Source organism: Pteronotus mesoamericanus, unplaced genomic scaffold (assembly GCF_021234165.1).
Source record: "Pteronotus mesoamericanus isolate MK-2021 breed Mesoamerican mustached bat unplaced genomic scaffold, CSHL_Meso_final contig_116, whole genome shotgun sequence".
Classification (NCBI taxonomy): domain Eukaryota; kingdom Metazoa; phylum Chordata; class Mammalia; order Chiroptera; family Mormoopidae; genus Pteronotus; species Pteronotus mesoamericanus.
Genome location: NW_026555027.1, coordinates 43070570 through 43084519, shown reverse-complemented (window position 1 = coordinate 43084519; position 13950 = coordinate 43070570). Strand labels below are relative to the sequence as shown.

The window sequence follows — 13950 nt, the reverse complement described above, 5'->3', positions numbered from 1 at the left end:
TCCCCAGTTTCATACCTATTGAAAAATTCAGGCTTGAGATCCAAGATGGCAGCAAATTAGGTGCAAGTTTCACTAACCTCCTCCTAGGACCAAACTAGAATTACAAGCAAATTATAGAAAAATAATCCAGAATAACCAACTGGAAACTAGCTGGAGAGAAGCCTTATAAGCAAGCACTTACAGAAGAAGCCACTTCAAGACTGATAGAAAGTAAAGTGGCACAAGAAGGCTGGCTGGGCTCCCACAGGCAGGAGCTAAAGTTCCAGAGGGATATCTTATTATGGGTGGTTCCCTGTGAGAAGTGTGGAGTCTAAACCCCAAGCTGGGCTCCCCAGCCTAGAGCACCAGAACCAAGAAAGGCAGCCATGTAACAGCACCTGTGAAAAGCAGTGGGGTTTCTGTCCACCAGAAAGAGACAGCTAGAGACACAGCCACCCTCTTAAAGGGCCAACATACAAAATTTCATTTGCAGCCACTCACCCTGGGCTCTGGTGGAGGGAGGGCAGAGCAAACTAGAAAAACATGAGGAGAGTCTGGAATTGGTAGCTGTGGGGAAAGAGCTGAAGGGTCAGCTGAAGGGTGTGTGCACAGTCATTCCCCATACTGAAGGAGCTATCTTTCTCAGGCAGAGCACTGCCTTCCGTGTGACATCAGCCTAGGAGGAAACAATAGCCCCATGCACTGGAATTTCTTTTGCCCCACCCTGTGGAGCTTATGCTATGCTGAAAAGGACACCCAGAGGCTCTTTCAGTGACTAAGCCTAGCAGGCACTGTAGATAGAGGTAGATCTCTAGGAGTTTAGAGGCTTCTGCTGACATGCCTTCTGGCTCAGTGCTGGTAAAAGCAGGTCTTGGTGCAAAACTTAGTCTTTTTGACAAGCACCCAGGCCCAACAGAGGGAGCCACAAGCTGTGGATCTCTGATAGCTCAAAACAGGTTGCCCAAGGCCAGTCACATGCAGCCTCCGACATAGGTCTGAACCAGAGTCCCTCTGAAGAGGCCCAGAGCCAATACATTCAGTGTACATCTTTAGAAAACAACACAGCAGAATCTAGTAAGGCTCACAAGCAGCACATCCACAGGGAGATCTTGACAAGCACAAAACCCTGCCAAGATGAATACCTCTTTGTGTGGTTAGCACCTGCAAAGCAGCTTGAACACTATGTTATGAGTTTAGCCTCGCAGTCAGCCAGTCTGAGGGTTGATTCCACAAATGAGTAGGCCAATAGAAATCAATACTCAATTACAACAGGCGGGCTCACATAACACACACAAGGGACATTCCTGGAGTACCCAGGTGATCCAGCACAGGTGATCAGGGAGACTGTGCCACTGGGTTTCACATGATACCTACTACATGAAGCCACCCTTCTAAGACTGGGAGTCATAGCAGATCTACCTAATACATAGGAACAAACACAAAAAGACATGCAAAATGGGGAGCAAAGAAGCAAACCCCAAGTGAAAGAACATTTTCCAGAAAAAGAGCTAAATGAAATGGAGGCAAGCAATTTATCAGATACAGAGTTCAAAGTAATGATTATAAAGAGACTCAACAGCATTAAAAAGGGCATGGAAACCATAAAAAAGACCCAATCAGAAATGAAGAATGCAATATCTGAAATAAAGAATACACTGAAAGGAATAAACATGACGTTGGGTGAAGCAGAAGATCGAATCAGTGATTTGGGAGACAAGGTTGAAAAAAACACCCAATCAGGGTAGCAATAAGAAAAATGGAATTTAAAAAAAGTGAGAATAGTTTAAGGCACCTTTGGGACAACATCAAACATAACAACATTGGCATCATACGGGTACCAGAAAGAGAAGAGAGAGAGCAAGGGATCAAGAATCTATTTGAAGAGATAATGACTGAAAAATTTCCTAACCTGGTGAAGGAGAAAAACATCCATGTCTGGGAAGTACAGAGAGTGCTGAACAAGATGGACCCAAAGAGGCCCACACCAACACATATCATAATAAAAAATGGCAAACATTAGAGACAAAGAGAAAATCTTAAAAGCCATAGGAGAAGGCACTTAGTTACCTAAAAGGGAGCTCCCACAAGACTGTCAGCTGATTTCTCAACAGGAACATTTCATGCCAGAGGAGATTGGCATGCAATGTTTAAAGTGATGAGAAGAAAGGACATACAACCAAGGCTACTTTACCAAGGAAGGTTAGCATTTAAAATTCAAAGAGAAGTAAAGAGCTTCTCAGACAAGAAAAAGCTAAAGGAGTTTCTTACCACCAAACCAGTACTGCAAGAAATGTTAAAGAGCTTGCTTGAAGAAGGAGGAGGAAGAAGACAGGAGGAAACAAGTACAGGAACATAGTTAAAAAAATAAAATGGCAATAAATACGTACCCATCAATAATCACTTTAAATATAAATGGCTGAAATGCTTCAATCAAAAGGCATAAGGTAACCGAATGGATAAGAAAACAAAATCCACATATGTGCTATCTTCAAGAGACCAACCTCAGAACAAAAGATACACACAGACTAAAAGTAAAAAGATGGGAAAAGATATTTCATGCAAATGGAAAGGAAAAAAAACCTGGGGTAGCAATACTTACAATTTACAAAATAGACTTTAAAACCAAAGGTATAGTAAGAGACAAAGAAAGACATTACATAATGATAAAGGGAGTAATTCAATAAGAGGATATAATCCTTGCAAACATTTCTGCACCCAACATAGGAACACCTAAATATGTAAAGCAAATCTTGATAGATATAAAGGGAGAGCTTGACAGTATTAGAGTCATAGTATAGGATTTTAACACCCCATTGACATCAATGGATAGATCGTCCAGACAGAAAATCAACAAGGAAATGGTGGCCTTAAATGGCCCACTAGATGGCATGAATTTAATTGATATCTTCAGAGCATTTCATCCCAAAGCAGCAGAATATACATTCTTTTCAAGGGCACATAGAACATGTTCTAGGATAGACCACATGTTAGGACACAAAACAAGACTCAATAAATTTAAGAAGATTGAAATCATATTAAGCATCTTCTCTGACCACAATGCAATGAAACTAGAAATTAATCCAAAAAAGTCAACTGTAAAACACACAAAGACAGGGAAGCTAAATAACATGCTACTAAACAAAAAATAGATTAACAATGAGATCAAGGAAGAAATTTTAAAAATATATTGAAACAAAGGAAAATGAGAAAGCAACAACCCCCCAAAAGCAAAAAATCCAATTAAGAAATGGGCAAAGGACCTGAAAAGACAGTCTTCCAAAGAGGACATACAGGTGGCCAATAGACATATGAAAAGATGCTTCACATTACTAACCATAAAAGAAATGAAAATTAAAGCCACAATGAGATATCACCTCATACCTGTTATAATGGCTATCATCAATAAACAGCCAACAAGTGTTGGTGAGGGGGTGGAGAAAGGGGATTCCTCATGTATTGTTGGTGGGAATGCAGATTAGTGCAGCCACTGTGGAAAGCAGTATGGCATTACCTCAAAAAATTAAAAATGAAATTGCCTTATGACCTAGTGATTCCGCTTCAGGGAACTTATCTGAAGAAGCGTGAAACACTAACTTGAAAGAATATACGCACCCCTATGTTCATTGCAGCATTATCTACAACAGAAAAGATTTAGAAGCAGTCCAAATGTCCATCAGTAAACGAGTGGATACAACAACTACGGCACATTTATACAAAGGAATACTACTCGGCTGTTAAAAAAAAGAAAATTTAACCCTTTGTGACAACATGGTTGGACCTAGAGAGCATGATGCTCCATGAAATAAACCAGTCAGAGAAAGACAAGGACCATATGATTTCATTCATATGTGGAATCTAATGAACAAACTGAACTAACAGGAAAAATAGAGACAGACTTTTAAATAGAGAGCAGGCTGACAGCTCCAGTGAAGAGGGGCTCTGGGGAGAGGAGGGGTTGAGTTAGGCAAAAAAAAATGTGAAGGAAGTCATGGACGTGGACAGCAGTGCGCTGGCTGCAGTTGCAGGGGCGGGAGGGTGCAGGTGGCAGAGGGTACAGGGGGATAAACGGTGGTGGAAAAAATAACATAAAATAAAAGTTAAAAAGACAGTAAAAGTAACTTCAGGCTTGTTGAATGAATGAATTCAACTATTATTTTATCTATTTACTGAAAAATACTTCCTGATTAATTTGTTCTAATATTTTTCCACTCAGAAAGAAGATCTTCAGATATATTTTAAATATCATAAGAATTTGCCCCGAGCTAGGGCAATCTGGCAAGAGTGTCAAGACTGCGCCTACTTTGGGGTAACGTTGAGATTACAAGGCCTCTTACAAATTACTTTCCCTGGACAATGATTATGTGCATCCAGCTTTTAAAGATATCAAGAGTATGAGCTAAGCAGAGGAATTCGGCATTGGGATTTATGTTTATTAAAAGTCTCCCCTGTTTTGAAATTGCACATTGGCAGTTAACAATGCTGCCCTGGGTCTCTGTGGGACAGGCCCGTGAAGGGCAGCTGTAGCCTGGGGAGAAAACCAGAGTCCTCTTCTGGGACAGGTTTGAAAAATGGAATTGAGTCCAAAAGGTTAGACATTGGTGCTCTCTGGAATGACATCAGTAAGCCGTCTTGTACCCTCCAGATTCAAAATGACCTAAATAGACCCCACCACACCCAAACACAGGCTGCCTCCTTTTCCAAAGGATCTGATGTGCCCCACTGTCTTCTAGTAGACTTACTTGCTAAAAGAAATAAATGGCCCTGCTTTCCTGGTTGCCTATAGAACACTAGCCAAGTGGTCCCCTTTCCCCTTTCTTTCATTCCACATGCTCTTCCTGACGGACGGAACAGCTCAGCAAATGCACAAAACAGGCCAACACAGCTGCCCCTCTTGTCCCTGAATGGCCTGTTTCATGTCTTGTATTTGAATGCCGCCCCTTTTGTTTTCTGTGTGTTGTTTGCTTTGTTTTGTTTTATGTTGTTTCTGCTTGTTTTTTTTTAAAGGTATGCCAGCGCCAATTGGATCACAACCTCCCTCTTTTTAAGTATCTGGGAGGACCAAGCCAGAGACTCATGAAGTACCAGATGCTATTGAAGGTAAAGTCAATAAGACAGTGCTTTTCTGTGCTGGGAAAACAGATGAATGCACGGTGGTGCTTTTTCCCTTAGAGCTGTGACCGTCTTCCAAAGGTGAAGATATCTATCCTTTGAGCTTTCTCTGTCCCCCAAGTTTAAAGTAGCCCTCCTCACTGAGGCATAAAAGCAAAGAATCATGGAGGTGAAAGGGACCTGGGAGCCCGGCTAGTCCAACAGGTGGCCAAGGCATGAATCTCTAAGGAGCGTGGCTTGAGGGAGGAGAGGTGCTTGGGAACCAAGTGATGAGAGGGCTGCTGCTACCCTGCCGGCAACTGAGGATGGGGAGGCAGCCAGGCCTCTCCTCTCTTATAAGAGATCTCCAGGTAAGATATCATCTGCCCCATTTTACATATGAGGCACGGAAAGAGACGTGATTTTCCCCTAAATTACTATTTGTCTTGCATTGAGACAATGGAAGGGAGAAGGCAACACTGGAGTTTTCCCTTCTTTTGCAACATCTGCCTCCACCCTTAGATTTAGCATCTTTCTCAAGAGCATTATAACAGAATGAATTGTGCTCCGCAGAGCCCCTAGATGGCTCTTTCTCTCTCTGACACCAGCACGCCTGCAGGAGAGCACCCCAGGTACCCCCAAATGGGATGGGAGGCACTGCGGAGGCTGCCTCCCAGGGAAGTTGAGGGGAAGGTGGGCCGCTTCTCCAAGTTGTGTTTTGTGGCTACTATCTCAAAACAAAAACAAAATCAAGCCACTGCTGTTTACTGGGTACCTTCTCACATGTATTTTTTACTTAATTTTCACAATCAGATATATCAGAAAGGCTCTGGAGTATGAAGAAACTGAGGCTCAAGGATGTTAGGCTCATGGCCCGACATTCTGCCCTCACAAAAATTTGCCCCTTTCAGCTTTACTTCAGCAGCCCCAGCTGGGCTGGACTGGCTCTGTGGCTACCAGCTGTGGGATTACAGGGCCTGTTAGGCCTAGGTTTTCTCATATGTAAAGTGAAGATCCCAGAACCTCTTGCTCACTGGCGGAAGCTGTGAGTCAATGCATGGAGAGAGCTGGGTCAGCACTGACCCGCAGGAAGCTCCTGGGCCGTGTGGCCGCTGTTTTATGCATGCAGGTGTCACTCCAGTGTGGGACTGAGGAGGATGGCTCACTGCTTCCCAAAATGAGTGACATCTGTGAGCATGTTTTATACGGCACTCACTTAGGGCCTCGTATGCCTCTGACTGGCCCATTCTTACTGTTACGAGGTCCTACCACTGAGCCCCGTGAGGAGGGGGTGGGACCTGAGTGGGACTCTTCTCTTCCTACCCAGGCTGCATCAGGGACCAACTGGAGGGCTCCGGTTTTCCCTTTGACGTGATGCTGACACAATAGCTAAGTTCCATTTGCAGAGGACTGTGGGCACAGTGATTAGAAACACAGAGGCAGGAATTGGAAATCTTGGTTGCAGATCCAGGCTCTGACAGCTCTGTGAACTAAGGCAGGTCACTAACCGCTCTCAGCCTCAGTTTCCTCACCTGTGAAATGAAGGTTAATAATACTTTTCTGGTATGCTCCCTCTGGAAATATGCATCAAAACTCTTAACATTAAATGAGGTAATACATGTTAGAATATTCTGTTAGCTTTATGGAGAAAACAAGAGACAGAATCACTGTAAAATATTCCTTGGGCTCTCCGCAAAACCATGGGAAGCTGCTCAGGGCAGACCAGTTTTTCCCATAGAGAAGGCTGCTGGGTGCCCAGAAACGTGAGTTTAAACCACTGTCAAGCGGTGAAGAGAGGAAGAACTTTGTGGTGTTCTCTTCCCCGAGGAATGAAGCTCATTCTGCACCTTCTTAGAGAGAGCATGGATGTTGGAGAAAGGATCCTGGAGTCCTGGTGGGGGAGGGTTTTTCAATGTATAAAATAAAGGGGAAGGAATGACAGATTATACTATTAAAAACAGACACATGGAAAATGGGGGAGGATGTATTAGCAAGATATGTGCCCAGTGGTGAGCATGCTTAATAATAAGCTCGTAGAAACTAGTAATAAAAAAAAGTACCTATGAAAGGCTTGCTGCCTTATCTGAGGTAGTATAAAAACTAGTAGTCATGACCAACAGTTTTTGGAGTACATAATATCTAATGAGGCAAGGCAAGGTAATTAAACACCATTAATATATTATTATCTGAATACATTGGAAAGAATCCATAACAAATGACGTTTAGGGACAACATGAACTCGCTTTCATTGAGCTCATTTCTATCAAACAAGCTAAGTGATAGATGGAAACTATCAAATTTAAGGTAGAGAATTTTCTTGCCTGGATTTTGTTTACTTAAGATATGGTTTGCAAAATGGTACATTAATTGTTTACTGTAAGTTTTGCTTATCACAAAGATATTCTAGTATAGGCGGTCATGCTGATTCCCTGTGATACGATACAATATGATATGAACGACTCATATCTTAAGAGAAACATTCATTTTTCTTCTTTTAAAAAAATTAAATAGGTCACCTTTTAAAGAAATAATTAATGGGGAGAGGCTGGTAAGTATTACAAGCTTTCAGCTATAAGATGACTAAGGTCTGAGGATGTAATGTAAAACATGGTGACCGTATCATATTATTGGAGCTGATAACACTGTATTGTATAATTGAAGTTTGCTAAGAGAGTAGACTTAAGTGTCCTCACCAAAAAAGAAGAGATAAATATGTGAGGTGATGGATGTGTTAATTAACTAGATGAGGTGAATCTTTTCACAATGTATATGTGTATCAAATCATCATGATGTACACTTTAAATATCTAACAATTTTATATGTCAGGCATATCTCAGTGAAGCTGATTTTTAAAAAGTAAATTAATAATAAAAAATTAACAAAGGACATAGGCAGTTTACCAAAAAAAAAAAAAAAGTTAGTAGCAAACATTTTTTGAAAGTTCTACCTCACTAGTTATCTGAGAAATTCAAACTAAAACACAGTGAGGTAGGATTGCTCTGTTCATTCAATTAGCTAAACTTTTTGATTAAATGGCAATTCTCCATGTAGGCTAAAAGCTGGTGAAACAAGGTTTCCTAAGTGGCTGGCAAGAACATAGTCCTTCTCTAAAGAACTTGGAAATATGCATCAAAACTCTTAACATTGATAACTCCACTCCTAGTTTATCTTCAGGAAAAATTGTGGAACCTAAATATTTAGCAATAGAGGAGATTAATTAATTATGACTTATGTATAGGATGCAACACTGCCACAATCAAAACCATGTTTTTAAAAAATATAATGTTATGAGAAAATAAACATTCATGATACATTATTGAGTGAGAAAAAGCAGGCTACAATTAATGTATCCAGTAATATTTTACTTGTGGAAAGAACACTGTGCCAAACATATCATTCATTCTTTCTCTCGTACTTATGGCAGACAAACAAATTTGCCTACATTCTCAGTTAGTGTAGCATTTGTCTGGAGATTGTTTGCACAGTAGGTTTAGCTGGCATTTTACTTTTTGATTTTCAATAAGGCTTTTGGGTTACTGCAGGGTCTGCTGGATTTTGAGTCTCCTGAGGATTTGGAGGTAGACCCAGGTGACCTAGGAGGAGATTCAGCTAAGGTACTGGATGTTAAATATCATTTTATATAACTGTTAATGGTATTCGTCCATGGGTGGGAGAATTTATGGTGATCTTGTTTTCCTTGCTTAGTATCTCTATTGTCTAAGGGTTTTAAAATGGTATGTATTTCATAATTTGTAGTCAGAAAAAAACAAAAAAATTAAAGGCAATTTCAAAGTGGGGATTTGTAGTATACATTTTATTCCTTTCATATAAAAATGTCTTAACAGGAATACAAGTAAGAATGTGTAAATAAATATGATAAAATCTCTACTGTGGTTTTTCTGCATGGCAGAATTATGAATGATTTATATTTATTTCTTTGCTTATCTAATTTGTATCTATTGTGTCCAGTTCCCCTCCGAGAGAGAGAGGGGGAGAGAGAGAGAGAGGGGGAGAGAGAGAGGGCACGCGCGTGCGCACGCGTGTGTGTGTGTGTGTGTGTGTGTGTGTGTGTGTGTGAATTCTAAGGTTCTCTTGGAAGAAATGGTGGCCAACCAGGTTAGGAAGAAAACTGGGGCTTCACAGTGGGTTTTCTTTTAAATTTTCTATTAAATATTCCAATTTTATCAAGAAAATCTGGGGCATGTGTCTCAAGATTAGCAGTCATTGGCATGCGGTCTCTGCTCAGAATGTAAGTTGGGGACCACCTTGAAACTAGAAGCTCAAGGCTCAGATAATAATTTTATAGTCTGAAGCAAGAGAAGCTAGCCTGAGTTAAGGGGGTTAGTAATGTTTGTAAGACTTTTCCTGAGCCCTACATTACCAATGTATGCAAAAGTAGGCAATAGAAAGAATAAGAGCAGTTGAATCTCCAAAGAGAAGCTGAGTTTAAGTGTTGGGGTAAAGAAGAAGGTGCCTAGTGCAAGAACTTTTAATCCTTTAACCGATGGTGTTACTATAAAGCCCAGTGAGAGTCTGCTGTCTTTCGCCAGGACCAGAGCACATTTATTTTGAGGCAGAAGGTAAGAGCCAATCCCAAATTGTTCAGTGGAGGCAGAGTGCTCTGCTCTGTTCATCAGCCCTGTCACTCCTACCTCTGATCCAAAAGTGCTCATCCCCAGTGCCTCTGCAGAGATTAAGGAAATACACCACCCTCTGCTGACATCTTGCAGTAGAGGACAAAAAGAGGTGGGGCTGTATGGAGCAGCCAGGAGTTCTTTGTTGTAGAAATTGATGTGCTTAAAAAAAAAAATGGGAGAAACCAAAATTTTTTTGTTTGCATACCATAACGATGCTATGTAAGTAGCAAGAAAAGAAAATCCTGAAAACCTAAGCAAAAGCCTGTGGAGCTGAAACAATCATCCTATTTTGTCCTAAGTGTCACAACTTAGCAACTTAATGGGAGGTGCAGACCTCGAAGGCATCCTTAAAGGTAGTGGCCTGTGGGGAGTGCTGCGGGGGGAGGGGGGAGGAAGGGCAGAGCTGTGGGGGATTCAGTGCGGCCAATGCATTATTAGTCAACCTCCACATGGCCTCCCATTCTCTGTCTCCATAGAAGTTTAAAAATATTCTCCTCTGGGATGGTTTTAAGTATAATTTTACCCTTCTGTGCATCTAGGTTAACATGCCTTGGACATAAGCCACAGCTGCCACTCTCAAGAGAGCACATAATCTTGTAAACTATCCTGTAATCTATCTAATCTCTGCCTTGCTTTCTCCCACCTCCATGTAATCTTCCTAAATTTCCCTTTTAATCTGAAATGTATAGAAGAAGCTGCAAAACTATTATTCTCTGGAGCATTTAAGATCTTACTCTCAGACATATGTTCTCATTTTGGCTAAAATAAACTCTTATAAAATTTTTTTATTAAAAAGGCCTCGCCAAATCCTGACTGGCGTGGCTCAGTTAGTTGGGCATCAGCCTGCCGAGTGAGGGATCACCAGTTCAGTTCCTAGTCAGGGCACATGCCTGGGTTGCTGGTTTGGTCCCAGGTCAGGGCACATGGGAGGGGAAACCAATTGAAGCTTCTCTTACACATCAACATTTTTCTCCCTCTTTTTCTCCTTCCCTTCCCCTCTCTCTAAAAATAAATAAATATAATCTTAAAAAAAAAAAAAAAAAAAGGCTTGGCCTGGTCAAGTGGCTTGGTGAGTTAGCGTGTCTTCCCAATACACCAATGTTGTGGGTTTGATCCCAAGTCAGGGCACATACAGGAAGCAACCAATGAATGGATGAATAAATGGAACAACCAATCAATGTTTCTCTCTCCCTTTCTCTCTGTTTCTCTCTCTCTCCAAGATTAATTTTAAAAAAGAGTGGGGAACTTTACTTTTTTAAAAAATATTGTAATTTTACCCATAGGAATAAGACTTTCACATTAAGTATAGGAATATAATGCACAGATTGTACTTTTCCATAGGCTCCAAGGGTAAGGGTATAAATGAGAGAACAGCCAACTTAAAGGGACTGGTTTTCTTTCATGCTTTAATATGTTCCTTATAGAGCAGAAATATATGTTCCTTATAGAGCAGAAATATAATGCCCATGATTTTGTACACTTCATTCTTCATTAGCACAACTCACAGAGGTGTGGTTGATAATAACCCAGCAAATATCTTTAGCCACTATTCTTTGGGAGCAGGGAAACAGATCAGTGTATCACCTCCACAGATACTCTGTGCTGGCTGGATCCATGGCTCCTTATCTCTGTCCTGTTTTCCGTCTTTACTTGGTAGATGGTTTACCTTTTGATTTCCAACAAAGCATTTGGTTTCCACAGAATGGGCCAAAGAGGACCAAGGATTCCACATCTGTAGCTGAACTACATCAGGCTTTGGCCATGATGGAGGATTTGATCAGGTCCTGTGAATTGGCCGTGGACCTGGCTGCAGTCACTGGATGCCCGGTATGTTAGTTCCGTAACAATTGTTGGAAGGTTTCACAGGAGAGTGGGGTACAATGTAACAAGGTAGGAGATGTTGTGGCAAAGTTGGAGAAGTGATTTATGGTAAAGAAATTTGACTCTGGGCATGGGAGAGAAATTGGGGGGAAGGAAGAAATGGGGGCAATTGTAATTAAACAACAATCAAAAAATTTAAAAAAAAACAACAACACTGTAGCTGACAGGCATTGTGACCCTTCCAAAAAAAGAAAAAGAAAAAGAGAAAAGGAAGGAAGGAAGGGAGGGAAGGAGGGAGGAAGGAAGAAAGGAATGAAGCAAGGAAGGAAGGGAGGGAGGAATTTGACTCTGGAGAAAGTAGCCTATATCAGTCAACAAACCTGTGCTCTGAGATTCCAAGCAGCCCCTCAGTGTTTTTAGGAGTCTTGGGATGTATTCCGCATGGTCCAGAATGCTAAGACTGACGTGTGCTCTGGAAAAACCAGGAACTTGGGAGCCTGAATATATATGGGCAGGGGAAATCGCTAAAAGAGTAGTTATTTTGATTCATGGCACTATTAAAATATTAAAAGATTTTCCTTCTTTACTCAGATTTTCTCCAAGAAAATTTACTTTGAAAATGGGTCCTAAGAGAAAATCTCGCCCTACTTCACATGAGAGAGTCCAGAAGAGGCCCAAAACGCATGTATTGTACATGCCTTAATCCAAATGGTTCAAGGAAAATACCAAGAGAGGCAATGCTGGAGAGCAGAGCCATTTCAACTCTAGCATTAGTGTTGATCCTGAGCAGGCCAGTCCCAGGCATTCCAGGCAGACTGTCCTCGATAACCGTGGGACTGCCTTGGGGCTGGAACATAAGCAATATGCAACTGGTTCTCACTGTAAAGTACTCTAGATTTCAACTCAAGTATGTTAGTTTTCTATCATTGTCCTAACAAATCACCACAAGGTTGGTCGCTTAGAACACCGCAAATTTATTATCTTACAGTTCCATGGAGGAGAAGCACAACACAATTTCACGAGGACCTAAAATCAAGGTGTCTGCCTTCCTTTTTGGAGACCCCAGGAGAATCCGTTCCTCATCTTTTCTATCTTAAAAAATCAAACAGGCAGACGTCGCTTGGCTCATAGCCACTGTCTCCACTTCTGAGCCAACAACAGTGTGTTCAGTCCTCGCACTGATTGTATCACTCTGACCTTTTCTCCTGCTTCTCTTCTGCTTTTTAAGAACTCCTGTGCTTCCACTGGGCCCACCCAGATAGTCCATGATAAGCTCCCCATCCCAAAGTGAGCTGATTAGCAACTTTGATTCCATCTGTAACCATTCAGCATGTGACCTGACATCCTTTCAGATTTTAGGGAGCACGGCCAGGCCCTCTTTGGGAGGCTGTTACTCTGCTTACCATATAGGGATTAAGCATTCTGAGAATTACATGTCAGATACTTTCCTGCTCTTGGTTTTCCTTTTCATTTTTTACCTGGTTTTAGCATTCTCTTTATTGAAGCCTGGGAAGGTGAAATGACCTTCCTTCTCTTTCTTCGTCATAAATCAAACCACACAAATTAATTAGGGGCAAAAATTGTGATCCTTTTCTTTCCCTCTCTCCTGGTATTTCTCTGGCCAGCATCTTGTAAACAGCCCCGGGGGAGTGCTGTGATCCACCCTGCGAAGCTAGGACCCCAGCGCTCTCTGTTGACTGCTGACACATGATTCAAGAGGGTGTTCGTGAACCACAGGGGGAGTGAGAGGAGGTTGCTTTCTTGGTCACAATTTTTTCTCCTTCAGCTAAGTATCAAGGAAGCAACTTCTTCAATCATTTTGGGACATCTTTCTGTTCTTTTCCTCTTTGAATATTTGTCAGCTCCCCTATTAGATATCCGGTTGCCTGAATCAAAAGAGTGTTACCCAGGGCAGGAAACTCCCAGCTATTATTCAGAGAGTACATAACACGGAAAGAGGAAGTTATGAGAAAAGAATGTTTTAAACGTGAGTAAATAGCAATCTATGCTAATTTCATTCCAAATGACTTGTATGTAAATCAGGTGAACCCAGTTCATAGAATTTCAGAGATTTTACACCAAGTACAAAAAAAAATCTTTTTTTCCCCATGTGTCCTCAGAACTGGTACCTTTGATATACACTCTATGGTTTCTTTTTGCTAAGACTGACTCCTTTTACATCTCTTACATTAGCTAATTTAGCCTGAAAGTTCTGCATAATTCTGTTGAATTATAAAGGAGCAGGCATGGGAGTTTTCAGCTTTTGGATTCAGCAGATTTATGGAGAGGAGACGGACCTCGCCCAAGGTCCTGTGGCCATCAGCTTGCACCACTTCTTGGATCTCTTCACTCCCTCGCCAGGGAGCCATCTTCTCAACACCTTCCTCATTTGAGTCTGTTTAGAATTTACTAAGAGCTCAATGAC

The 13950-nt window shown here is 41.4% G+C and overlaps 1 protein-coding gene across 3 annotated transcripts in view; it reads left to right on the top strand.

Moving 5' to 3' along the window:
* The window catches only part of MCF2L2 (MCF.2 cell line derived transforming sequence-like 2), a 221869-nt gene that overhangs the window by 175043 nt on the left and 32876 nt on the right, over positions 1–13950 (top strand). For all 3 annotated transcript variants that reach the window (XM_054581079.1, XM_054581097.1, XM_054581088.1), the window contains 4 exons: positions 4193–4285; positions 4984–5076; positions 8610–8681; positions 11406–11531. In XM_054581079.1, coding sequence (XP_054437054.1) covers positions 4193–4285; positions 4984–5076; positions 8610–8681; positions 11406–11531 — 384 coding nt within the window. The remainder of the gene's footprint in view (positions 1–4192; positions 4286–4983; positions 5077–8609; positions 8682–11405; positions 11532–13950) is intronic.